At 38.2% G+C, this 27,955-nt stretch overlaps 1 protein-coding gene across 5 annotated transcripts in view; it reads left to right on the top strand.

Moving 5' to 3' along the window:
- FRYL (FRY like transcription coactivator) overlaps positions 1-27,955 on the top strand; it is a 251,245-nt gene that overhangs the window by 174,064 nt on the left and 49,226 nt on the right. For all 5 annotated transcript variants that reach the window (XM_088021180.1, XM_088021179.1, XM_028100519.2 and 2 more), the window contains 18 exons: positions 1,518-1,609; positions 4,514-4,686; positions 6,245-6,405; positions 6,929-7,039; positions 8,086-8,240; positions 8,566-8,665; positions 10,115-10,283; positions 12,416-12,675; positions 13,046-13,186; positions 16,259-16,427; positions 18,215-18,299; positions 18,815-18,927; positions 19,885-20,035; positions 20,701-20,804; positions 21,935-22,120; positions 23,692-23,896; positions 25,305-25,426; positions 26,449-26,639. In XM_088021180.1, the coding sequence (XP_087877306.1) occupies positions 1,518-1,609; positions 4,514-4,686; positions 6,245-6,405; positions 6,929-7,039; positions 8,086-8,240; positions 8,566-8,665; positions 10,115-10,283; positions 12,416-12,675; positions 13,046-13,186; positions 16,259-16,427; positions 18,215-18,299; positions 18,815-18,927; positions 19,885-20,035; positions 20,701-20,804; positions 21,935-22,120; positions 23,692-23,896; positions 25,305-25,426; positions 26,449-26,639 (2,688 nt within the window). The remainder of the gene's footprint in view (positions 1-1,517; positions 1,610-4,513; positions 4,687-6,244; positions 6,406-6,928; positions 7,040-8,085; positions 8,241-8,565; positions 8,666-10,114; positions 10,284-12,415; positions 12,676-13,045; positions 13,187-16,258; positions 16,428-18,214; positions 18,300-18,814; positions 18,928-19,884; positions 20,036-20,700; positions 20,805-21,934; positions 22,121-23,691; positions 23,897-25,304; positions 25,427-26,448; positions 26,640-27,955) is intronic.

Here is a 27,955-nt window from a genome sequence, read left to right on the forward strand (position 1 = left end):
ATTTGCAAACTTTATAAAAAGAATGTGGACGTTACAGATGCTTTTGCATGATTATATTACGGAGAAAAAGATTGCTCAGGCTGCAAAGCAAGAGAGGAACTATCTCATGAAAGACTCCTGGTCTCAGCTTTATCCAGTAGACCAGCGGGCACCATATGGCATGGGCATTAGAACTGCCTGGAAAAGCTTCCTAAAAATTAGAGATTCCTGGGCCTATTGAGTGAGAATCCCTGGAACGGAGCCCAGAAATCTTTTAAAACCACCTTAGATGAGCCTGGTGTAGAATACTGAGAGTCACTGCTATTAATGTCACAGAGGAATTAAAACAGGAGAAGGACATGGTGACAATAGCTGCTCTTTTAGAAACTTTAAGATGGCATCTGTAACGCTTCACTTCCTTTCTTTAATTCAGCCCTGTAGAGTTGTGATAGTATCCCCACTTAGTAATTGATCAGACTTTTGTTTCAGAATGATCATGTTGATTACAGTGTAGGGTGATTCATTAGAGGGAATTGGAAACAAAATTAAGTAGCAATATTTATACTTCAGAATTTCAGGGGGAAAAAATTCATCATAGCAAGTGAATAGATAAAGTACAATGATGTGCCTTGAATGTAAGATTTATTTTGAGCGCTTTAGACTCACAATCTTTCTGTAGATACAGAATGGAAATAAGTCAATAAAACTTTGCAGAAATCCTCAAAGACTGCTTAGAAACTATCCTGTTGAATACAAATTGCTGTGAACTTTATAAAGAGCTAAAAGAAATAGGAAATGTAATGAGCTGGTCATTAGCAGATTGGTCTGTGGAAGGTAGGAAACTGGATCGTGGACTTGAAAGTTGAAAGACTAATAAGTAGGTTTCCAGTTGCTCTATATTGTGAAAATTACATCACAGTGACATAATGAACAATAGAAGAAAGTGATAACAGCAGATCTGTCTCTTCCTACTACACGAGTCCCCATTGGAAGCAGAATCCAGGGGAGATGTTACAGCAATTATGCTAGCCATTAGTACTTTGGCTCTAATAAGACAAATTTATTCAGACCATAATGGTCAGAGAAATTTTTTCTTTTGCATTTAGTTTCTGTGTCAGAATTAATTATTGAGTGGAAAACTTTGGCACAAGCAAAATCTGTGAGGTTTTCTCATTCCCCTTTGTGTTATTTTCCCCTGTCTTTTTGTTATATTTCGGGGAGTATCTTAGGGATTCTTTATCATGCAGTGACAACAGTTTACTAACTGCTTCAGTTGGTCGAAGTTGTCAGATGAGCAAATCACCTGAAATTATAGGATGTTATTTTCTCCCCACACAAGGAGTATTGCCACATAAAACGTCATGTGATTTTCTTTGGCTCATTAATTTCAAACTATTCCACACGTTATCTCCTTGCTTCAGTAGCCACTAAAGTGATCAAAGTCTGCATTGCACATTATTCTTTCCAAGTTACACTGCTAAGTTTTCTGTCAACTTCCCAAAGGACTCTCACTTAATATCTTTATATCTTTGGACTAGAATATGAAGCGGCGCAGGCGTCGAGACATTTTGCGAGTACAACTGGTACGAATATTTGAACTGCTGGCGGATGCTGGTGTCATTAGTCACAGGTCAGTGCTGGGTTTTGATTTTCAAAACTTTGGAATGATTAGGGAACATATTTTTTCTCTTATGAAATATATAAAAACAGAAAAGCCCCTTTGCCACAACACAAAACTGCTACACTGTGAACATTATTCACAGAAGGTGCATCCAGTACATCACCCAGTGGCTAAAAACACGTATTGAAAAAAGTCTACCACTAGTACTAGATTGCTTCGGGCAAAGATTGGCTATAATGCTCCTAGGATTTTGATATTTGTAGGAATCTAGTAAGTCAGGCAAGTGGACCGTCGCCTTTTTTTGTGACTAACTTAACGACTTCTTACCTCATTTTAAAGATCTATTTCTTTTGGATTGTAAAATCATATGTATAAAGGCTAAACACTATAAGGTTTGCAAATTTATTCCAATCAACTGTTATTCTACTGTTAAGGACAATTACAAAACCCATGAACATAAATCGTAATTCATAACTTTTCCACCCTTCACCAATGAAAACATAAAACCTGGAGTTATTGCTAGAATAAAGGCATGTGGACACTAAGACCAGCCCCTTGAGGAAAATTCCATTGGCTTTGAGTTGAGAAATAACTATTTCCCTAGAAAGGGTAACTGTGTTGTCTGACTATTGAAGGAGGGAAAAAAAAAAAAAAAGATCTGATCATCTCCAAAAAAAAGGTAACTAAGAAGAGATCTTGAGGAAAAACGAATGTTAATAAACAAGTGCAGTATTGTGACTTTGGCATTTGTCCTGATTATTTCTTAGTGTACCTCATACCTTCCATAGTTAGCATCAAATGCTTTTGATGAGTACTTTCAAAATCGAGCTTAAATTAAGGAGAATTTAGACCACTGATTTACCTTTTCTTTTATAGTAAATGAAAGAGAAAAAAGAAACATCATTCGTTTTTTTGTCCTACACAAAAATAAAACAGTGGAAGTTAGGAAAAGAGAATTTGAAACACAGTGGGCTTAATGCAAAAAATCAACAACCTAATACGTATCTGTATCTTTTTTCTTTCTTTTTTGTTGCTTTTAATATAGTGTTAGTGAATGAAGAATCTTGGAATGGTACTATTTGGGGGAACTGCAGGATGTTGGTATATTTAAAATTTACAAAAGCTGTATTCACTCAAGAGCAGTAATGGTTTTGAACACAGTTACGTGTTTTGCTTTGGGTTTTATTGTTTTAAGAGAAAGTAATACTATAAGGCTGTTGGTATTACGGACTTTTTATTTTCTTAACTAAGGGGAAAAAAAAGAATTCCAAAGGCCAAGAAGGCAGGGATCTTTGCTTTGTTCACCCAGCCAATCCGATGTGCCTGATGCATAGGAGGTATTCAATGAATAGTTGTTAAATGAATGTTTTATTCTGAGTCAGGTTGCAATCTATCAAATTGGTTTCCCACCCAGTAATAAATCATTACTCAGAAATTAAAAACATTCCTTTAAGGAATGAAGGAAAAACATTTCATTATGATTCAACATTTTTTGTTGTAGACTGATAGTTTTAATATACTGTAGTACCATTGTGACTCCTTACTCTTGTTTCCATGGCCACAACTACTAAAAATTATTTTTACTTTTAAAATCACATATTTTAGAAGTACTTTTCAAATATAGCAAGGAAAAACGATCAAAATAAATGTAAATGTAATAGCCAACCATTTATATAGCATTTATGGTTTACTAATCCTTTCTTATATAGTAACTAATTTATATTCTTACTAAAATGCTCTGAAGTAGCTACTGGTCAAATCTTTAATAAGTGAGGGAACAAGACTGGAATCTGAGACTTCTGACTAACCAAATGACCCCCTTCCAGTCCGTGGTTTCCAGGCTCAGAACCCTTGCCTCAAAGAAAAAATACTGCAGAGATTTTGGAGGCAACTCCATAGGTGTAGATAGAAGGCTTGAAAACCAGCACTCTTACTTGAATTCTCTTAAATTTTTGTATCCCCAGTACTTTCTGAGAATAAGTACCTAATGGATATTTGATTAATTGTACTAAAGGCATAATGTGAATTTGCATGGCAGCTCTGAGAATATATAGAACTAGTCTTTCCTCTTTCTATCTTTTTTTTTTTTTTTTTTTTGAAGTAGGTTCCATGCCCAGTGTGGAGCCCACCATGGGGCTTGAACTCACAGCACTGAGATCAAGACCTGAGCTGAGATCAAGAGTGGGTCGCCTAACTGACTGAGCCACCCAGGCACCCCTCCTCTTTCTACTCTTCTAAACTGATCCTCCCTATCCCATATGCCTCCTTATTTCCTTATTTTGAAAAGCTATATATTTTGCCAGAGAGGGACTAACATTTAGCACTCAGAATAATTGATTAAAGGTGGATATGGAATTGAAAAATAAAAATTGCAATAGCAGTTTCTTAATTAAGAAGCACCATCTATGCCAAAATCATGTTCATTTAATTTTTCTATAAAGTTGCACACTACCATGTGTGTGCCAAGTTTAATTGTGCCAAGTTTAATATACAGTTGACCCTTGAACATGGATTTGAGCTGCATAGGTCCACTTGTATGTGGATTCTAATAGTACAGTACTGTAAATGTATTTTCTTTTATGATTTTCTTAATAATACTTTCTTTTCTCTAGCTTCATTCTAAGAATAGATTATGTAATACGTATGACATACAAAATATATGTTAATCGACAGGTTTATGTTATCGGTAAGGTTTCCCACCAACAGTAGGCTATTAATAGCTGAGTTTTGTGGAGTCAAAAGTTATATGCAGATATTTGACTGGGGTGGTGGGAGTAGGTGCCCCTAACCCTCACGTTGTTCAAGAGTCGACTGTATATTCTGAATTTGGTTACTAGGAATTTTATTTTGATTTATTTTGATTTAAATTTTAATTTAAAACCACATTTTCTTTATTTTTTTCAATATTTTCAGTGCAAGTGGTGGCCTTGATAATGAAACACATTTCCTCAACAACACTTTATTGGAATATGTAGATTTAACTAGACAACTCCTGGAAGCAGAAAATGAAAAAGACTCTGACACACTGAAGGATATCCGATGCCATTTTAGTGCCTTAGTGGCGAATATCATTCAGAATGTTCCAGGTATTCTTTCCAGTTTCTTAAAACATTATTGAATAGTAAGGAACCATCATGTACTTTCTTCCCCTGAGGGTTTGCAGTCTAAGGTGATAAAGCAGCTTATGAACATAGTGGAAAAATATGTCAGCATAACATGGATGACAAGAGTTTGTTTTACCTTTCAACTAGTGTCATGAGTAAAAATAAAAAAAAAAAGCAAGCCCACATAGATTTTTAATGATATTCAAGACACTAACAAAAAATTTAAGAAATCAATAGAAGAAGCTTCTTTAGGCAGACTTGTTCTAGATACAATGAGCAAAAAGCAATTATGTTCCAAATGGTCATTGAGAATAGAATTAACAAGGTACTGCTGAATAATGGAAGAAGGGTGTAGGCTGCAGTTATAAGGTATGCTAAGGATACAGTGTTATTGATTGATTCCTTTAAGGTTTATATGCCTATTTTTCCAGTGCCTACTTTATGCCAGGTACTGGTTTAGGCCCTAGAAATACTGATATATGCAATTACATTTTTTAAGAAAACCATAAATTATTTACAAGGATGAGACATAAAATGTGACTGTAGCCTTTGGTATACAATGTAAATGCAAATGTTTATTTTTCTTTCTGAAAAAGAATTATTTTGTTACCTTTAAAAGAACATGCAAACAGTTGACTCTGAGAGTGAGAGCATGGATTGTATTTTATAAAAGAGGCCTGTAAACATTTATTTAGGTACATTAATTTCAAATGCAGGAGGCCTGTTTTGAACTTCAGAGGGAAATGCTTTCCTGATCTGAAGCTCAGTTAACATAAAGATAAAATTTAGTCCATTACTAAACATTTGTCTACAACTTCCAGATTGGTTCATTAAGATACTGTTGAGTTTCTTCAACAAGGATTGACGCAGACAACTTGTAGATAGAATTTTCAAGTGGAAAGAATTCTTGGAGATATCTCAACCAGTGGTTTTCAAATGATGTTGTATCTCTTCTGGTGCCATCAGCAAGAGACAGCAGAGTAGAATGGGTTTAGAGTCTAGGCTTCACCCCTTACTTCAAGTAGATCAACCCCTCCTTTGTCTGTTCTGTATATCAACAGTCCATGTAAGGATTCTTTTAAAAAGAGAGCTGTGCAGCTGAAAACATACAAAGCTCAAAAACAGCTTACCTATTCCAAAGCTTTGTTTTGGCAATGAACCAAGATCCAGAGTTGCATTCATGTTGATGTCTTGGCCAAGCTTACCATGTAGCCAGCAACAGCCGGGGAGAAGCAGGGTCCTGACTCCCAGCTCTGTGCCAGCCTCTGAGCAGTACTATGCCTGCCTTGATATTCTGCTTGCAGAGATCCTGTATCTCTCATAATGCTGAGCTACATGGTGTCAGACTGCAGCCCTGTTTCTGGGTCTTGTATGTGCATCAATGATTACTGTCACCAAGGAGGTTTTTTGGTAGGTGAAAATGAAAACTTTTGATTGCTTTTTTGCAGGGTTATATACTCAATACCAAATAAGTTGACGTGCATGTTAAAATAAAAAGAAATGGAAATAAATTTTTCCCATCTGTTTTTTTTATGTGCAGTGCACCAGAGAAGAAGTATCTTCCCTCAACAGAGCCTTCGTCACAGTCTGTTTATGCTCTTCAGTCACTGGGCAGGTCCTTTTAGCATCATGTTTACACCCTTGGACAGATACAGTGACAGAAATATGCAAATTAACAGACATCAGTACTGTGCACTGAAGGTATTGCTTAGAAATCTGATTTCTTTTTTCTTATGTGAAGAGTGTAGTTAAATTTTTTTTTTGTCTCTCAGTTCCTAGTAGTATAAAAGGATAGATTTCTTCTGAGTACCTGAGAGTATATTTGCCTGCTGTATTTAAATATTTATACTGTATGTTGATTTAAATACATAAAATATAATGTGAAAAGTTACAGAATCTACCCAAAATTTAAATGCCATTTTCTTAAAGAACTGAGAATTGCCTCTTTTTTCCTACTTAAGTACTTTTTCTTGGTGTTTTTTTTTCCTCTTCTCTTCCAGTATTGTCCAAGCTCATGCCTTGTTTGGTATCATGTATTTACTTACTACTCATCATAAATTACTTAGTTTCAAAAATTGCTATTATACTCTTCTTTGTAAAGGAAAGAATTAAAGATATTGTGGCTACATAAGCATGAATAAAAATATCCTGCCTCTTCTCATTAAGCAACCACCATAAAACCTCTTAAATGTTTTAAATATAATTCTGATATTATTGTTTGAAGGCTATGTCCGCTGTACTATGTTGTGGCCCTGTTGCAGATAATGTAGGACTTTCTTCAGACGGCTATTTGTACAAATGGTTGGATAACATTTTGGACTCTCTGGACAAAAAGGTGATTATGATGGTTCCTTTAAGATTTTGTAATAGGGGCGCCTGGGTGGCTCAGATGGTTAAGCGTCTGCCTTCGGCTCAGGTCATGGTCCCAGGGTCCTGGGATCGAGTCCCGCATCGGGCTCCCTGCTCCTTGGGAGCCTTCTTCTCCCTCTGCCTCTCTATCTCTTTCTCTCTCTGTGTCTCTCATGAATAAATAAATAAAATCTTTAAAAAAAAAAAAGATTTCGTAATAAATCACACCGCATTTTTTTGGAATTATAGTATGACTGAAAACAAGTCTTTTTTTTAATTTTTTTTAATAAGATCGGTTAGAATTATACGCAAAAAGCATGTTGTGTAAAATAGGATGCAATATTTTAAGAATTTTCTAATTCTTATTTATTACTTATTTAAATAATGTTAATTTCTCTTATAGGATTAATACAGTACTGTGTATGTGTGTGTGTGTGTGTATATATATATGTATATATATATATCTGAAAGGGTTCTAGATCTTTAAATAAAATATTAATATAGAATACATTGAGCTCCATGGAAGAAATATGTTGTTATGTTTAATACTATTTTCTTGACCACGCTCCAATTAATTTTTCTTGCCTTCCCTTTTCCTTATTCTCCTACTGTACACGCACAGACTTCACAATTTAAAACGGGATGTAGATTTTTTTCCCCTCAGAATAATTTTTCTATTGGCTTATCAAAAACAAGAATAAAGCTTGATAAAAATAACTGGAGAGGTTAATAACTCACTTTTCTGAAAGCACTTAATCACTGTTCATATTCATCAGCTGCCTTGAGGGCTCTGCTGGAGGAGAGAATTGTACTTAGAGTCTTGGGTAAAAAGCAGGAGACCAAGTATAATTTATCCATGTCATTTGTTTTTTCCTTTGGTCAAATAAAATGAGAAGGAGTTGAACAAAATGAGACTGAGTTTTGTGCTTATGTACAATAAATATATATACTATATTAATAAAAATGTAGAGGAGTAGTTATATATAATATATAAATTTCTTTATCCTGGGCAATGTTGTGACCTTTACGTAGGTTCATCAGTTGGGCTGTGAAGCAGTTACATTACTGCTGGAGCTGAACCCGGACCAGAGCAACCTGATGTACTGGGCTGTGGATCGATGTTACACTGGTTCCAAGAGAGTGGCAGCCGGCTGCTTTAAAGCCATAGCTAATGTATTCCAGAACAGGTACTCTAGATACTGTCTTCCATATTTTATTTAGCTTTTCCTTTCTTTTTTCTTTTCTTTAAGAAAATGTTTCCTTTTGAATTCAGAAATACTAAGAAACCAGTATTTTCTCTCCTTGAGCTCTACTGAAATTTAACCGGAATAAGAATAATGATCACCATGCATCTGTTGTGTACCTTTTGCCTTAAAAAAACAAACAAACAAACAAAAAACACCTAGTTATAGGCTTAACACTTGATGTCTGCAGCCTTGCCCTTTGTGTACCATATTTATTAATGGTGTGAAAGCCTCTAAAATTTCTCTAACATGTAAAATTTGTCCCTAGGGATTATCAGTGTGACACAGTGATGCTCCTAAATCTGATACTGTTTAAAGCAGCTGATTCTTCTCGAAGTATCTATGAAGTTGCTATGCAACTTTTACAGGTTTGTAAGCAAATGTTAAAATAATACTTATTGATGATTTAATGAGGCATATAAATATTTAGCTTTTTTTTTTTAAGATTTATTTATTTTAGAGAGAAAGTGTGAGAGAGTGCAAGGTGGGGAGGGGCAAAGGGAGAGGGAGAGAGAAACTCCAGCAGACTCTGTGCTCAGTGCGAAAGTCCAGTGCAGGGCTTGATCTCATGACCCTGAGATCACGACCTGAGCCGAAACCAAGAGTCAAACGCTTAACTGACAGTCCCATCCAGGAGCCCCTGGACTTTATTTTTAATAGGAAGGCATGGCATCAATTCCTGATTATCATTAAAAATAGAAGACGAAGATAAGTGGTGCCTGGGTGGCTCAGTCGGTGAAGCATCTGCCATGGGCTCAAGTCATGATCCCAGGACTCTGGGATCCAGCCCTGTATCTGGCTCCCTGCTCCTTGGGGAGTCTGCTTCTCTCTCTCTCCCTCGGCCTGTTGCTCCCCCTGCCTGTGCTCTCGCTCTGTCTCTGTCAAATAAATAAATAAATCTTAAAAGAAAAAAGACAAAGATAATATGGGTCACTCAAGTCTACAAATAATATAGACTGTTCAGAAATGCATTACAGAGGGCTTAGGTATATACTCCCACATACACACCTGTATGCGCCAGTGTGTGTACAAATAAAAATGGAGTGGTGAGGGCCTCCGTGTGCATGGAACTATTTCTGTCCAGCAGATAAGAATAATGTGAGCTAAATGTTCTTTTGAGAACCAGGTAAAAAGTAATTAGCCCTTTTATGATGTGCTTGTACAGTTTTTCTTTATTAGACCAAGAAAACCTAGAAAGTTAACTTACCAAGCATGGAGGTAGCATTATTTTACAGTATCTAACTAATTGGTAATAGGATGAGGTTCTTCACTCTTAACCAAGTTAAGATTCAAGTACATGTTGATTTTTCCAGAGGGTTTGATGTGGTACTGATGCTGGTAGCCGCCATCTTGGGAATTATACCCTCATGTCTTTATTAATTAAGAAGAAGGTTCAGTGCTGTATCTTTACATAGTGCAATGTTAAAATAATTTTTTGCTCATATTCCACATTTAATCTGTATTTAACCAAGATCTGTTTGAGGGTTTTTTTTTCACTTGTTTTATGTAATTCTGTTTTTGAATTGGAAAGTGGTAAATCTTCTTTACGTAATTGTATATTAAGTTGCTAAAGTCATTCTCAGACTATGCTACTAACCCAAACCATTGGAATTAAGTACAAGGAGTATAAAGCCTTCTAAACAGTTACAGATCTTTTGCAAACATTCCTGGGAATTAGAAATTAACACCTGAAATACTTTACAATATGCGTAACTATATAATTTGTAAGCTGGAATAATTCTTAGGAGAAGATTTTATTTTTCAATTGTAGCTGAAATTTAGAGGACTCATAAAATCTTGAATCTACATTCCTGCAGATCCTGGAACCGAAGATGTTTCGCTATGCACACAAATTGGAAGTTCAGAGAACAGATGGAGTACTCAGCCAGCTGTCTCCGCTACCGCATCTGTATTCGGTTTCATACTATCAGTTGTCCGAGGAATTGGCAAGGGCCTATCCTGAGCTAACTCTTGCCATATTCTCAGGTATAATCGTTGAACCGGTCAGTGGGTTTTCTTTAGCAATCCTTTCTAAAAAACTACTTTTAGGAAATTTTAAATATAAGAAATTGGAGGTTGATTCAAAACAGAACATGGCTTTATGTAAGAAAATTTTTTCCTTTAGTAAGAATGTTTAATACTACTCTATCATGGTATATAGATTTCTTACTAATGTAGTCTTTCCAAGGCTTCTCACTTTGCCTTCCCTTCTCCACCCCAGGGCAAGGGAGAAAAAAAGGGGCTTCACATGCAATTTAAAGATGTTTCTTGGGTAGACACAGAACTTCCTAAGTGTTCTAGTACATATTTTATCTTGTGTATTGGTCTGTCTTTAATAATAAAAATGGGCAGGGATAAAGATACAGGTTTCTTTCTCTTTTTTTTTAATTTTTTATTGTTATGTTAATCACTATACATTACATCATTAGTTCTAGGTTTCTTTCTATAAGTAACGCCTCTCATCATAGGGGAGGGTCCTGCACTACCTTGAGCAAAACTGCTAGGATCCCACATTGCTTTCTGTTCCCATTTCCTTTTCTTGGGCCAATGACAGTTCCTTCCAGGGGTTTCTAAAATGGCGGGACTATGTGTCAGGCAAGATATCCTCTCTATGTGGATTTCCCAGGACTCAGATTTAGGACAATTTTTGTTTAAACTTTAGTTTAACCTTCCGCCCGATGAACACACTATTGTATGTGCTCTTAGAGTGCTTTGTCCTTTTACTGAAGACTTAATTTTAACACAGAACACTTAGGTAGTTTTTCTGCCTTTCACTTGTAGCGAGATCTTATTTTAGTCTGAGAATTGGACATGCACCAAAATGGGCATCCAGGAGATGACAAGATTCTGCCACGGATCCTTTCTTTCATTTGGCCTCAAGATTTAGTGACCTTAGCCTCCTTTGAGCGTCTTTCCACAGCACCCATTTCAGCAGTAGAAATAGTTTCTCATCCCTCACTGACCTGAATGAGGAGAAATCTGTTTAAATTCCTCCAACATTTAGTTCTTAAAGCAGTTTAGCTGTTTGGTTTGCACCGATAGACAGCAGGGATCATGCCCCTTCCGTTTTCGCAACAGTCCCGACAGCCCGGGATCAGTGTGGGTGGTTATCAGTGTGGAGCAGTGGTTGCCTGGATCACCGATCCTCTGCTGGGCTGCTGCTCCAGTCTTCCACAGAGCAAGCAGAGCAGTCCAGCAGAGTCTCGGAGCTCAAGAAATTGGTGGCAAGGGCAGCTGGGACGTGTAGCCATGCCCCCAGCTCCCTCGCCTTGTCCTTCACTTCTGTCTTCAGGTACTCTTGTCGTTAGGATCAGCTAATTATAACTCCTTGCTTTAAATGGTCTTCCTAAACCAAAATATAGCCTGTAAGCCTGCTCAGTGCAGTTTTCACTTTTACTGTTTCCAAGGCAAGATGAGCAGAGTGTTTGTTAAGGATTGTATGGGACAGCTTGTCAATAGAAACTTTGCCCACTTTGAAATTTGACGGTCCTGCTCCTTCCTTACTCTGGGACCAATTGTGGTAATTTTTAAATGTTTTCAGCTCCCTGGCTCTTCCCATCCTTTTCCGCCTTTACACCCACTTCTGACCCGTTCCCCCATCCCTTTACCTGCCTTGAGTATCCACATTCACTTTTTCCATGTTCTCAGCCCTTGTGCATCTTCATAAATGACCTTCAGACTCCATCAGCGTGAGTTTCCTCTCTGTGAACTTAACTGAAGACTTCCTAACTGCTAAATCTAATCATCAGCTTTTGGTCTTCAGTCTGTTTGCTACCTTGCCAAGCAATTAATGTTAGTCACCTTACATTTCTTTGAATCCTGAGCTATCTTGATTTCTAGACATTTATTTCCTGGTTTTCCTTCCACTGTGAGCTATTCCTTTTCTGTCACTTTTGGTGGATTCGTTTCTTCCATCTTAAGTATTCGTGTTCCTAGGCCTCCTTCTCAAGAGACCCTGTCTCCCTGAGGGAGGTCATTGCCGTTGCTGGGGCCCCAGCTCCCCCACATACCACCTCTCCCCTGGTCAGGATCTCATATCTTACCAGAGGTTAATTACAAATCAAAGGAAATGGAAATGATACCGGTTGTTTCCTCTTGTGGCTTGTTTTTAATGACAGAGATAAGCCAGAGAATTCAGACGGCTCACCCTGCTGGGAGGCAAGTAATGCTGCACTATCTCTTACCGTGGATGAACAACATTGAGTTGGTAGATCTAAGACCTTTGCCCACAGCAAGGCGGCATGAGGAAGATGAAGATGACTCCTTAAAAGACCGAGAACTTATGGTGACCAGCAGGCGCTGGTTGCGAGGAGAAGGCTGGGGATCTCCACAGGCCACTGCGATGGTTTTGAATAATCTAATGTACATGACGGCAAAGGTAAAGTGGGGCTTGTGTTCACAGTTGCTGCACAGAATTATTAAGAGGAGTCAAAAGGTTAGAAATAGATGAAGAGATCAGATCATCCTGTGATAATCAAACAGATACTTGTTTGAAAAGAACCAAATTCCTTCCTTTAGAACACTTATTAGTAGATCCAAAATATGTTCTTGGGGGAGGAGAGAATATCGTAGATGATTAATGATATATTTATGTTTAGATTTGTTGAAAGAAATGATTATTGCTCTAGAGCTCGGAAAAGAATTAAGCTGTCTCTTAAAAACCGATTTTCTAGTATTTCATGGTGTGACAAGTTGGGTATTTAATAAGCAATCCTCACTGAAGTATGCGTTGTGTGCCCTGCATCTAGTACGGGGATGGGCTGGCCTGGTCGGAGGTGGAGAACGTGTGGACCACGCTTGCAGATGGCTGGCCGAAAAACCTGAAAATCATTTTGCACTTTCTGATCAGCATTTGTGGAGTGAATAGTGAACCAAGCCTCTTGCCTTACGTATGTATTCAGGTTCATTTAGTTTTTTCTTTTTCTTTTTCTTTTTTTTTTTTTTTTTTTTTAGTAAAACTTACCCGGTTTCTTGTAGTACCAGAGTATGGGCAGCAGGAGGGCAGCAGAAACAAAGCAAGGCCCACAGTGAGGACCCTGCCAGCAAATCACACATGCCTTTGTTCGTTGCTTCATTCAACCCATACCGTCTGGCCTTGATCACAGGCCAGGTGCTCTTCTAGGTTCTGGGCCTTTCAGTCCGATGGGTGATGGAAATTTTATTCTTTGAACCTTCACCTAATGTATTTAGTGAATAAATCAGTAAGTTAATAAAATGCAGTCTTGGTAAGAGCTACAGAGGAAAATTGCAGAGTACTGACCGTGAATAACCGAGGAACATGGCTCTCTGAGAGGATTGGAGATGATCCTCGAGAGGCAGTGATCTAGAATTGAGACCACAAAATTGAGAGTGTTTATGCTTTCTGCTAGGCTAGATATTAGAGCAGAATGGTGAGTGAGAGAGCTCAGTACATGTAGAATTGTGCCGATGGCTTCCAGAAGCAAGGGAAAACATAGGAAGAGGTATGCAATGAAGAATGTCACAGTCTTTACCTTCTAGAAGGGAAAGCAATACTTACATCTGCTCAAGTGGAAGATAACATGAGACTACGAAACATGAGGGTTCAACTGGATCTGCACAGGTGCACAGATACACACATGTGTGTACACACATCGGTGTCCACACCTTGGTACTGTCTCCTAACCGCAGAAGAATAGCCGTGCAGAACGTTGCTGTCAAAGTTCTTACAGGTCCTACTTTAAACAAACCGTTCAGTAGCTTTGCCTGACCTAGCATTGCCCGAGTTACCGTGACTGTTGCATGCCTCAGGGTAATACTCACTGAGAAGCTGTTAGAGAAAGGCGGCTGTGGTATGAAACAACAAAGTCCCACCTCACCTCTCTGAGCTCAGCTCCTAATGTTCTCCCTCATGCCCCCTGCCTGAGGCCATGCGGATCCCCTTGCTGCCCTGCTCTGTGGCCTTCCCACCTTGGGGCCTTTGCACACCCCCCTGTCTTTACCTAAATAGCCACCTTGCTCCCTCCCTCAGATCTCTCCTCAAATGTCCTTCTCACTGAGACCTTTGCTGGTCATCCTATCGAAGACTGCAGATGCCCTGTCCCAACACGTACTTTTCTTTCCTTTTCCTGCTTCATTGATTTTCCCAGCACTTGTCATCACCAAACATATGTTTTACCTCTTCGCCTTGTTGCCTTTGCTTCAGTCAGTGCAGTAGATTCTGTCCTCCAGAGCAGGAATTTTGTCTGTTTGGTTCATTGCTGTCTTCCCAGAGCCTGGAATAGTGCCTGGCACATAGAAGGTACCTGTTAATTGGATGGATGAATGCATGAGTTGCGCTGGAAGAAGAAACAGGCACCATGAAGCCAAGATGAAATTCAGGGAATAACCATTTCCCAGGAACTTAGAAAAGGAGCTATTTTTAATGACAATCATAATTTCTTAATTATCATTCTTAATCACTTGTTATAGGCCAGGTATGATATAAGCACCTCATCTACATTGTTTCATTGAATTCTCAGATCTGAGTGTGTGAAGATCACAGCAGTTTTACACATGAATAAAACAGGGCACAGAGAAGAATAACTTCTTCAATGTTGGGCAGCCATTAGCTCTGTCACTTAGAGTGAATTCCCACTTTGTGGAGAAGGCAGTACAGCTGGGGTGAGGCTGGGGCTTGAAGATTAACAGGATTAGAGTTAGGGGTTGGGGGGGCGGCACGGAGGCAAGAATGCACCTGGTAGGGTCAGCAGTGACTGAATCTGAGAACAGAGAATTAGCAAATAGTTAAAGCAGGTTGGATAGATACAGAGCTGTGTGTAGGTCAGTTATCCGTGGGTAATCATTGTAAGACTTCTGGTATGATATAATAAAGCATGTTTTAAGATTTGCCCAGGGGTGGGGCGCCTGGGTGGCTCAGTTGTTTAGGTGGCTAACTCTTAATTTCAACTCCAGTCATGATCTGGGATCATGGGTCCTGGGATAGAGCCCCAAGTCAGACTCTGCACTCAGTGGGGAGTCTGCTTGAGATTCTTTCTTTCTCTCCCTCACCCTCTGCCCTGCCCCCACTCTCTAAAAAAAAGATTTGCCCAGGGGTCACGTAAAGCAGAGTTGCTCAGTTGTCTGTGTGCAGGTGAATCACCAGGGTATCTGGTTCTGGCTCTGGGGGTTGGATCCTGAGATTCTGTATTTCTAGCAGCTCCTGGTGATGATGCCTATGCTGGCAGGACCACATTTTTTGAGTCGCAAGGATTAAACTACAAAGAAAAAAAAGAGATAGGCTGATCAGTTAGTAAGCGATTCATTAATACATATTACTTACATACAGAATGTGTACTACTGAAAATTTTTTTTCACTTATTTAACTCATACTACGTGCTAGGCATGCTTAAAGTGCTTTATTAAATCTTATTTAATCTTAACAACTGTATGAAATACGTGCTATTGGCCCCATTTTGCAGAAGAGAAAACCGAGAGTAACTGTCCAATCGCATAACTACCAAGTGTCTACACTCCAATCCAGGCTGTGTGGTTTGGGTTCCAATTTAGTTCTAATTCCTTGCTTTTAATCACTACTCTGTACCTGCTGGGTTAAATAGAGAATTAATAGGGGAAGCAGAATAAAAAATCCTGTGTTTGAAGTCTGAGGAAATTTGGGATGATATTATTAATTGAGATCTGCCCATTAAAAAGACACTGATTTATAGGAAAGCAATTATCTTTTGCTTTTCTTAAAAAAAAAAAAAAGGCAAAATAGTAAAGAAGTAGATAATGCGGAAACCATTAAACAGTCAAGTCATCCCAACTAAATATAATGCTGAGGGCCAGAGGGAAGACCTATTTATAAAGCCGGTTAATGTCTTATTGTGGATCAGTGTTCAAATTTGAGTTGTGCTTAATTCATCTACCATTTCAAATTGATCTTATCTGAGAAAATCTTCAAGACAAGTTTATGAAATAAAAATTGTGCTTTTTCTTTTCTGAACGATTTTCTCTTGTGACAGGTGAAGAAAGTTATTGTCTATTTAGGTAGAGACAAAACAATGCAGTTGCTGGAAGAGCTGGTGAGTGAGCTGCAGCTGACCGATCCTGTCAGCTCAGGCGTCACGCACATGGACAACCCCCCGTATTACCGCATCACTTCCAGCTGCAAAATCCCTTCTGTCACCTCAGGTAAGAAGTCACTTAAAACTGATAACTTTGTCTCAAAAGAGAAGCTTTACATAACTATTCATCATAGCATCAAGAAACACAAAAGCAGACGTGAGTCGTGTGGGAATTAACTTGACAAGACTTCTTAAATCCTCATAGGAGTAAAGAGGTTTGACAATGGAAGGGTTCTTAGTATTACAGAGGGAAACATACTTATACATATGTGTTTGGAACCAGAATATAGATTTATATATCTTTATACAAGAAGCATTTTGTAACAAATAAACTTAGTGTGTTAAATATAGAAAAGGCTTACTTACTGACTTACTCTGTAATTTCATATTGTAATTATTTGTGAGTGTTATATGTATATACAGATATAATTATTGTAATATTTTCAGTTGAAGAAACTGTGTCCCTGAGGGAATAACTTCCATTGAAAATCAGCATAATATCGGGACTGTTTTAGATTACATTTCCATGAAAATTATTTGTCAGTTTATATTGAATGTTTCTGGCCTGTTAATAACATCCGTATAATTAGGAATCTTTTATAATTTATTTTTTGTCATTTATTTTCATCTTTTAGCTCCTTTTGTTCTACTTTCTCAGTTTTTCTTATTTGCCAGAATGTTAATTCCGAAGAGTGTGTTTTTAAATTAATTTTTTTTTTAAGAGCACCTTATTCATGTTTCATGGTTGGACTATCTTTTATATCTGACTTTCTTCTCCCAGCAGAAGAGCCTGTTTTCTCTATATTGCTCTGTTTTGATTTGTCTTAGTAAAAGCTTTCCTCAAAAGCCTACCAATTCTAGATCTGTTTTTTGATAAAGAGTGGAATATTGAAAAGTTGATTGGATGTTTTGTAGATATAAATGGAGCTTGTTGACTTTGTCATGTGTTGTACGATGATTTCATTGATGAAAGTGTCTGTAGGTCTCTTCTCTTGGACTAATCAGATTCCCCAGACAAAACTCTACTAGTCATCTACCCAAAGTAGAGGTTGTAGGGCTGTATGTACAAATACAAAGAATCCACAGATAGACACACACACAACATCGTCTTCAAGCCTTCTGGTAGCCCCATGGGGTGAGAAGCTTTCAAGGGGATATAATCTCAAATTTTGTTGGTATTTTCCCTCCATCTCCCTATTCTCAATAAAGTCCTTCCTCCTTCAGCTGTATATAATGTGCCCTCGCCCAGAAATCTTTGATTTACTCTTATCAGAAAAGATTCCTGGGGGTGCCTGGCTGGCTCAGTTGGAAGAATATATAACTCTTGATCTCGGTGTCATGAGTTTGAGGTCCATGTTGGGTATAGAAATTACTTAAATGAGTAAACTTGAAAAAAGAAAAGATTTCTGGAAGTCGAGAGAAACAGCTACCCAGTTACAAGAGGGAGGGGCATAGATCGTGGGGACCAACTACCTCTGAAATAGATTTTCAGTCAAGCCTGCCATTTTAGCAACACTTTCAACCCCTACTCCCAGAGGTACTCAGTGCTGCTAATTCCTGAGTCTTGGAGGTTCAGCAGTATAGATATAGAAGCTTCTTGGTTTCCCCCACTACCAGCTTTAAGATTCGGCCTTCTCAAAGCTGAATTACTTCTTGTCCATTTGTTTTCCAGCATCTAGAATTTAGTTGCTGTTGTCTCCTTTCCCTCTTGGTCATTAGGAGTACATTCCTTTTTAAAAATCGCCTTGCTCTCATTGTAGTAGAGTTTTAACATCTGTAATTTTGAAATCCTTGTTCTTGCTGAGTTATCCCAGGCTTTAAGTTCACAGATAACTATTTTATTTCTGATTGCAGGAACTACTTCCAGTAGCAATACAATGGTAGCTCCCATAGATGGCAATCCTGATAATAAGCCCATTAAAGAGAATATTGAAGAGAGGTAAGTACCTCTCTGTTCTTCATTAGCCTTTCAGTTTGACAGATAGTATTATCAGAATAAATGGTCATTTCTGCATTGCAGCATATATTTCATTGAATGTGAAGAAATATATTTCCGTTTTGGAAATTTGCTACATTAAATGTTTTATCATCAGAATGCTGACATGCTAGATCCCTTTATGTGCTCTAATGGATGAATAGATTGAGTATGTCCAGTCTCTTTTTGTGTCGTTTACATTTTTAGACTTTTCTAAATGGCTATTTACTCTGCCTGTTTTTTATAAGCTAGGTTTCACCAGAGCATTATTACCACAATATAGGAAAAGTCTTCAGGTAGAAATAATTGACTTAAAAGCTTAAGCTTTTGAACTGTAAGGTGGGAATTAAGATATATCATAGGAAGCTTTTGTTAATATTTTATGTACTGTGTTCTTTTTTAAACGTAGAAAGTGAAACCGAAAGTACAAATACCATTTTACCATGAACTGTGACTAACTGCCACGATCATTCCCGTAGCTATGTGCACCTAGACATCTACAGTGGACTAAGCAGTCACTTAAATCGTCAACATCACAGACTAGAATCTCGATACAGTAGCAGCTCTGGAGGATCTTATGAAGAAGAAAAAAGTAATAAATTCCACATGTTTTTTATAACTACAATGGCAAGGCGTATTATTAATTATTATATTGATGTCAGTGAATATATTTTTCTGATAAATTGTTTTTAAGAAGAGTATTTAACTGCCAGTGGTGGTGTTCCAACATAATCTGAAATGTCCTGATTTTAAGAAGCGGCATGAATGGGGGAAATTTGTTTTCAAAGCATAGGTTCCCTTACAGATAAATCAAAAGGAACATAAGAATTGGTTCTTGAGAATCATCGTAGACACTGGCTACAGCCTGCTTTCTTTTTAACAGGTTTGCTCTTTTTCTGTGGATTCACATTTTACTGAAAAGTTCTCCCTTGCAATTGCAAAGTGAATGTCTATCCGAGTCTCACTCTAACACTGGGGTAGAGTGGAATAGCACCAGCCTTCAGACTGGGGAAGGGACCCTGAAGATAATCTGGTCCAATCTCCTCACTTTGCACATGATGGAACTGAGGTCCAGAGAGGTTAAGTGACTTACCCATGTCACACAGAATTCACATTTCCTGATGTCATTTTTTATTACACCCTGCAGCCCCACTGCGGTAGAGCAGATTTCCTTTTAAGATGGGTTTGTGTTGACCCTATCTCAGGAAATTTAGAATTGAGTAACTTACCAGAAGGCCCTTGTTACAAGGCAGCTTCACCTATGATGTGGTTTCATGGCTTGGACATCAATTCTGGAATCTTAACGGAGTGCAAGTGTAGTTTTGCTTTGATATAGATGATGGAACCTGAATTGATAGCTCTTTCTCTCTCTGATTTGCTTGACTTGATAATATTTGTACCCAGGTCTTCCTAGCAGACCTATGTCAAAAGAGTGGGAAGTTATTTTTTATCACTTTCCAATGCTATAAATAGTTGGTGTCTTACTAGAGTTTGCTTATGTTGGCAGAAAATAGATGGTGTAGAAAATGAGATCATTTTATTTTGATAGGTGATTCAATGCCACTTTATTCTAATTGGCGACTGAAAGTGATGGAGCATAATCAAGGAGAGCCACTACCCTTCCCACCAGCTGGAGGCTGCTGGTCACCACTGGTGGATTACTTGCCTGAAACGTCATCACCTGGATTACCTCTTCACAGGTGGACTACAGCATCATTCCTATTTCATATGAGCCAAATTGCTGCTTAACACCTTCAGCTTTCTTTATGCTATCTGACAACATGGAATAAAAAGCCATTTCTTTCGTTTGATACTGCAACAAATGAGATCCATGTGTTTAGAGTTTAAGAAATCTACAAACTCAGAATTCTGTTTACAATTAATATTATTAAATCTACTTCTGCTGCTGCTTTTCTGGGTGTCTGGCATAGTTACTTGACCTTTCTGGGACCCAGTTACTACATCTGAAAAATATTTTATGGCACTAGGCACTATTATTTTGAATTGTGTTAAACTGAATTCTACTTAGCAAAGTCACAATAGAACAGTTACCACATTCTTTCAAAATTTATTAACGTATCAAACACGTACTGAACACCTACTATGGGGCAAGCAGTGTGCGTGCTAGGTGTCAGGGTCGAAGATGAAGAAATTATGGCCCTTGACTTGGGGGAGCCCTTAGCAGGTAATGTTTTCTCTAAAACTATCACTTAATGGTTTCTTCAGCTATATTTCTTTTCTTCTTTTTTTCTTGAGAAGTTGTATTTTTCCATAAAATACTTTGTTCAAGTCTTCAAGTAACTGGCATAAGATTTTCTCCAGGCTTACTCTGATAGGACATTGATAGCATTCTCATTTGTCACAGGTGTAACATAGCCGTGATCCTTTTGACTGATCTGATCATTGATCACAGTGTGAAGGTGGAATGGGGAAGCTACCTCCATCTTCTTCTTCATGCAATTTTTATAGGTAATAAATATTGTTCTAACTCAATGTCCCATCATATTTTGGTGATAATTTCAAGACAGTCTAGTTTTTCAGTGTTTCTGCTTTCGTTTTTTGTTTTTTTTTTGTTTTTTTTTGGTATATCATTCCATGACACTTTTTACAGTGCTCCTCATGGTCCAGTAGGGAGTTAGTCCTCACCTCTCTCTTAACCACAAATAGATCCTCTGTCCTCATTCCCCTTCCTGTCCTGCGGCCCCTCCACTGCTCACAAACATACTTAACCCTCTAGCAGGAAAAATTCGGTAGCTGTAGCAAGAGTAAAGTTAATTTACCTCTGGAACTGGAAACTTTCAGTGTAAATGGAAAATTAAAATGGGTTCTAAGTGTTTCCCAAAAGAATGGGATTTTGGACAGTCTGATTATTACAGCTGAAACTCCCCTGGGCCCTCGGTAACAGACCCGCGGGCTCCATCACATCAGCGGTACTTTTCACGCTCATAGAGTTGACTTCCTGAAGCAAGTCAAGGTAGCCATCTTCTCCGAAATTTTCCTGATACGCACACTCATTATATATGTATTACTTCATTTCTTCGGTAATCAAACATCTACTGACTTTGCATTACGCGCTACACACAAAAAATGCTTGCCTTTATGAAATTTATTTACATAAAGTGTTATGCAACAGAGTAATAATGTTTTTTTTTTCTTTTTAAGAGAGGGAGAGAAGCAGGGTTGAGAGGGGCAGAGGGAGAGGGAGAGAGAATCCCAAGTAGGCTCCATGCCTGGTGCAGAGCCTGATGTGGGACTCGGTCTCACAACCCTGAGACCATGACCTGAGCCGAAATTAAGAGTCAGACATTGAACCAGCTGAGCCACCCAGGCACCCCCAGAGTAATACTTTCTGACAGATGGCTAAATTTTCGACAGAAAACACATTGAAAACTTGTCTTGGTTCTTCCTGCTGCTCTAAGACAACAGGCTATTACTGTAAAAGGGCATAAGAATTCCAGGCCAATAAATATTTTCGTGTAGTACATCATCTTCTACAAAATATTTTCCGTAATGTCTGCTTTTCTTTAAAATATGTGTTTGGAAGCAAGAGTACTCATTATTTCTCTCTATTGATGATGATTTTCTACTGTCCTTTCTAGGGTTTGACCACTGCCACCCTGAGGTGTATGAGCATTGTAAACGCCTGCTTCTGCACTTATTAATAGTAATGGGATCCAACAGTAACATCCGCACTGTTGCTTCTGTCCTTCTCAGGAACAAGGAGTTTAATGAGCCCAGGGTGCTTACAGTCAAACAGATTGCACACTTAGATTACACTTTCACAGGTATTTGCTCCAAATGCCCAATTTGATTGACAGTGGAATCGTGCTTCATTAAGTTGAAATCTGCAATGGAGAAAGTCAACTAAATAAAAGTTGAAATACTTTTTTTTTTAAATGTAGTTTTATTAGTTTAAGTACCATATACATTATTTATTAACTAGGAAAAGAATTAAGCTTGGAGTATTTGAGTCTGTATTGCCTTTAAAGGTCTTTGTCTTAAAAATGTTAAGTTCTCAACATGTAAGTTGAAGATCAGTGAAAAAGTGCTTAGCTGATTCAGCACAGTTATGGAAAAGATGTTGAACTTGTGTTAGATTCCTCGTGCTCTCGAGATCTGAAAAATGGACAAAGGAAGACATTTAAAGTTTTTTGTTCACTTGATTATATTTACTGTATGTATTTATTTTTAAAAGATTTATTTGAGAGAGAGAGAGCACACGTGAGCGGGGGCAGAGGCAGAGGCAGAGGGAAAGGTGACTCCCTGCTGAGTGTGGAGCCCAATGCAGGTCTCGATCTCACCACCCTGAGATATCATGACTTAAGCCAAAACCAAGAGTCACTTAACTGACTGAGCCAGCCAGGTGCCCCTATACTTACTATATTTAAAATGTTACACATTTTTAAGTCTAGTAAGTTCCAAATCATACATTTTGAAGTAATGAGGTCCAAATTACTGACTCTAATATAAAAGTTATTTCACTGTTGGTGTGAATTTTTTTACTTTGCAAGTTATATTTTCTTCTTTCCTAATAGCCCTAACTTACTTATTTCATTTGTTTGTATCAAGTTACTAATAGATGATCTAGAAAATAATTGTTCTTAAAAAATGAAATAAAATTACATTTTTTACTAGTCATATAACGTCAGATACAGGGTGAAAGTTACTTAGTTAAAACCCGTTATTTACTTAAAAGCGTGTAGTTATTTACTTAAAACCGTGTGGTTAGTAAGAAAACAATTATTAGGAAATATTTCACCTTTTAAAATGTGATTAAAAGATTAATAGAATAAAGTTTATGCCTCTTTTATGTTAAAGCATCTTTATTTAAAATTCCATAGTTTGTTTTTATTGTTTTTATGACTCCTTTTGCCATTTTGTGAAGATTGGCATTAGTAACAACCTGTAAAAGAATTTAATAAGTGACATAAATATTACAAAGACTTGAAAATTACCTTTCTTCAAGTAAAATGAAGCGGAAAGTATAGAATCCTTTCCGTAAGAAAAATCAGTTCACATTGTGGAAACACTGGACTCAACACATGTTGAGGCAACGTGCCAAAATATTAGGAAAGTGCCACTTTCAACTTTCCTCAGCAGATGGCAGCAGAGACCTCACAGGAAATCCAAATAGTTAAGTTTTAATAGTAGGCTGTGGAAAACAATGTTGGCCCCCAAACTCGCTTGCTGGAATTTGGTGCTGACGAGGCTCCCACGGAAGGAGCACTGATTTGCATCAGCTGGCGCTAAGATTCCCGCATGTGTCCCGTATAACCTGTAAGGAAGGAGAGTTTAAGTGTAAAGAGTGTGTAAGATCCTTTCCTGTCTGGTATTCACGGCCATCTTTCTCTTTCAGCGGGCGTTAGTGATTTTATACCTGATTACCAGCCCTCCCCCATGACTGACTCAGGGCTTAGCTCAAGTTCTACCTCTTCTAGTATCAGCTTAGGAAATAACAGCGCTGCCATTTCCCATCTGCACACCACTATCCTCAATGAGGTCGACATCTCAGTAGAGCAGGATGGAAAAGTCAAAACCCTCATGGAATTCATTACCTCAAGGTAACGGTTCAGCTCTCACCATTCCGGCCTCATAGCTGCGTTAAGTCGTTCTTTCATTTGTCAGCTACGGTGAACCCTGTTTTGCGTTGCTGGCGTTCCATTGATTTGGAATACACAGGTGTGTATTGTGTGATAGTTAGATAATTTGATGCCTCCAAAGACTTTCTTCTTTTGTGCTCACACAGTTATCCCTGAGGAGGGCCTTAATCGTATCTGGATACCAAGTGGCCAAAGAGAATACAGTATTATCTGAATACATATTCCACTTTCGTTAGCTCCATTATCAGTCAGTCATCAAATTTTTATTTATGGCCTACTCTTTGCAAGGCACCATAAGTAAGGAAGAAACATAGATGGGGACAGGCGGGTTGGTGTTCCACAGCAAAAGCAGAATCATCAGGGGCGTGAGAAATAAAATGTATTTGGAAATGGTGAGTAATCCAGTCTGACTGTGATGCTGAGGGAAATGTTTCTAGACGAGAAAACTTTGTAGGCAAAGGAGAATTCAGACTGGAGGGCCATGAAGCCTAGGCCACAGGCTACAGATCTTTCATCTTTCCAGAAAACAGAAATTATTGAAATTCCTTGAGCTGGATGGGAAGGGTGGGAGACACGATTAAGTATGTTGAGAACGATCAGTCTCGTGGCAATGAACAGGACGAATTAAAGGTGTTGCAAACTGGTGGCTGTGTGAGCACATAAAAGATTTTCAGGGCACTTCAGGCCTGAGGTAATAAGGAATTTAACCCTTAACTAACCAAGCTGGCAGCCTTGAGAATGCAAAGATATTTTAAAGGCCTGTGATAATCCGGAAGAACATGTCAGACAGAGAAATAGGACTAACAAGTGCAAAGGCCCTGAGGCAGAAGTAAGAGGCTTTTCTTTGAGGAACATGAAGCAAACCAGTATGGCTAGTGTATTGGATGGGGATGTCTAATGTCAGGAGGTTGACGTGGGCAGGTCCAGATTATGTGAGGTCTAGTAGACCCTGGTGCGAAGAGGAAAACCATTTTGTCTTAAACATTCCCTGTATTTTTAGCTAGTAAATTATTTTCTTTGCATTACAATCTAAATACAGTCTAGCCTCTCCAAATTATGTTGTGACCTATAACACAGAAGCAGAAATCAGTATTCTTCTCACTTGGCAGAATTTGTCATCTTTATCTTCCATCTCTGAGAGAATTTAACTGTAATGATGGAAGGCTGAAATTACACGGAACCTGGATCTTCCTCTACTTGACATAGACCATTGCACATTTGAGTACATAAATAGTAGTAGACTGTGTGCGTGCTATTTGATTTATTCCGCTACTGTCCTTTCTAGTGGCAAAGGCACATTTTAGGTGACTGAGTAAAACTGTTAATGTCAGTTTAAAACCAAGGGATTATGTCTGTTCTCTGTTTTCAGAAAAAGAGGGCCCCTTTGGAACCATGAGGATGTTTCTGCCAAGAATCCTAGCATAAAGAGTGCTGAGCAGTTAACTACATTTTTGAAACATGTGGTTTCTGTTTTTAAGCAGTCAAACTCAGGTATCTTTTATTAAATATTTCAGATAATACTTACTTTCAATGAGATATTTTAATGTGATGTGAAAATTCCTGATTCAGCTTAGCAAAGAGTTGACAATTGACACATCTACATTAAAAAGTTTTAGACAGGTTTTTCTTTTTTTTCCTTAAGATTTTATTTATTTGAGAGAGAGAAAGAGCATGAGCAGGGGGAGGGGCAGAGGAAGGAGTGCAGCTGGATCGAGGCTGGGTCCCAGGATTCTGGGATCATGACCTAAGCAGAAGGCAGACGCTTAACTGACTGAGCCACCCAGATGCTCCTAGACAGGTTTTCTTTTTTAACTCATTTGTGATAACAGATTTGGTTCAAGAAAAATTTAGTTACTTCTTAAAAAATACAAAAGTCACTTGTGACGTTCTGGGGTTCTTCTTTTCATATACGATGGCATAAAGTTACGGTGTGGTTATGTATTAGGAAACAAGAACATTAAAGGAACACAGTTGGAGATGACAAACTTAAATTCTGATTTATACTGTAACAGACTTCTGTGATCTAAAATTAACACATACTGAAAATTATAGTAAAAATGTATCTGTTTAAAGCACTGGTTCCCAACCAGGGGTGATTTTGTCCCTCAGGACATCTGGCAATGTCCGGAGACATTTTTGTCACTACTCGGGGGCAGGGGACAACTGGTTACTCTTGGTATCCAGTTGGGCAGAGGCCAAGCTACTGCTAAGCAAGTATGCTGCAGAGGACAGCCTTCACAACCAAGACTTGTCTGGCCAAAATGGCAACAGCGCTGAGGTTCAGAAACCCTGTTCTCAAAGAATACTTCCCTGGAGCTTAGACTGAAGAGTCCTCTAAAATGCACATGGAGTTTAATGAAAAGAAAAAGCATTGACCTGTAAAATCTGAGTGCCTGCCTGGTTTCCCAGGCAGTGTGCTGGGCACTGGGTTTAAAATGGTTAACCTCTGATGATAACCCTGCATTCCAAGCAACAGAGAAGCACTCACTTGTATCCATCCTTTGTCTTCACAGAAGGAATACATTTGGAACATCATCTTAGTGAAGTTGCTCTGCAAACAGCACTTTCTTGTTCTTCTCGACACTATGCTGGGAGATCCTTCCAGATTTTCAGGGCCCTAAAGCAGCCTCTTTCTGCAACTACACTTTCTGATGTTCTGTCCAGACTTGTAGAAACTGTAGGGGACCCAGGGGAAGATGCACAGGTATTGCATTAAATTCTTTCAGTAGCCATTGAGCAGTTACTCATTGTCAAGAACTCATTTGTCAAGTACAGGGCACAGCAGGTCTAATGGTTACAGAGAATTCCTGTCAGATGCTAACAAGCAGGTAAAGAATTATGAAACAGTTTTGTAAATAATATTTGATAACATACTAACTGAATCAGATATTTAGTGCCTATTTGAGAAAGCTTTACATTTATACACACGCATGCATGCACACACACTTGGATGTTCTTTTGGGATGACCACAAGGTAAAAGAGATAGGAAGTTAAATTTAAATGGAGAGTGCTAAATTTTTAAGATAAATTAAGTGAAATAATGCAATTGAGAACTTATGTCTATACAGACTAGTGATTTTATTAACACTGTTCTAGACACTGAATATAGTAGGGAACAAGAGAAAGTTCCTGGCATTCCTGGAGCTCACATTCTATTGGAGAAATAAGCCTCTAATCCACCAATAATATGTAACATCATTTTATTTAGTGTTTAATAGTGTGAAAATAATAAGGTAGAGTAACAGGTTAAAGAGTTGCAGGGGAGAGGCAGTCGCTTTTATATATGATCATCAGACAAGGTGAGATTTAAACACATATGTGAATGAATTGAGGCCTGTGATAATCCAGAAGAACATGTCAGACAGATAAATAGGACTAACAAGTGCAAAGGCCCTGAGGCAGAAGCAGTTGACCTTTCTTTGAGGAACATGAAGCAAACCAGTATGGCTAGTGTATTGGATGGGGGTGTCTAACGTCAGGAGGTTGACATAGGCAGATTATGTGAGGTCTGGTAGACCCTAGTGCAAGGTGGGGTTTTACTTTGAGTTGATGGCAAACAATACTTCATTGAGAGGAAAGTAATAGATATAATTTGCTATTTTGAAAACTCCAGAGGCTAGGTAGAGTCCTTAGGAGGGCAGTAAGAGTCAGCTAAGGGGCTTATTGTAAAAGTCCACGCTGAAATGGAGGTAGTTTAGATTAAGGGAAGCTGTGGAGGTATAGAGAGGGCATCAGATTTCAGATATATTTTAAAAGTAATATTTTCAAGACTTGCTGATAGGTTTAATTTAGATGTGAGAGAAAGAAACAAAAATGACTTCGATTTTTGGCCTGAGCAATTTTGGGTGAATTGTGCCATTATAACCATTAGTTTGATGAGTTTTCATCAATCAGCAAGATCATGTTGCTCAAGAGTTTAATCATTTTGTAATATTAATGTTGAGTTTGTTCTAATTTTAAATCTCATCGGGAAGTCCGTTGCGATTTCTTTTTTTTCCAGAGCATAATTAATGAAAATC

This window comes from Eumetopias jubatus, unplaced genomic scaffold, assembly GCF_037043125.1.
Source record: "Eumetopias jubatus isolate StellerSeaLion01/CBP00866 unplaced genomic scaffold, mEumJub1_p1.0 scaffold_2, whole genome shotgun sequence".
Lineage (NCBI taxonomy): Eukaryota > Metazoa > Chordata > Mammalia > Carnivora > Otariidae > Eumetopias > Eumetopias jubatus.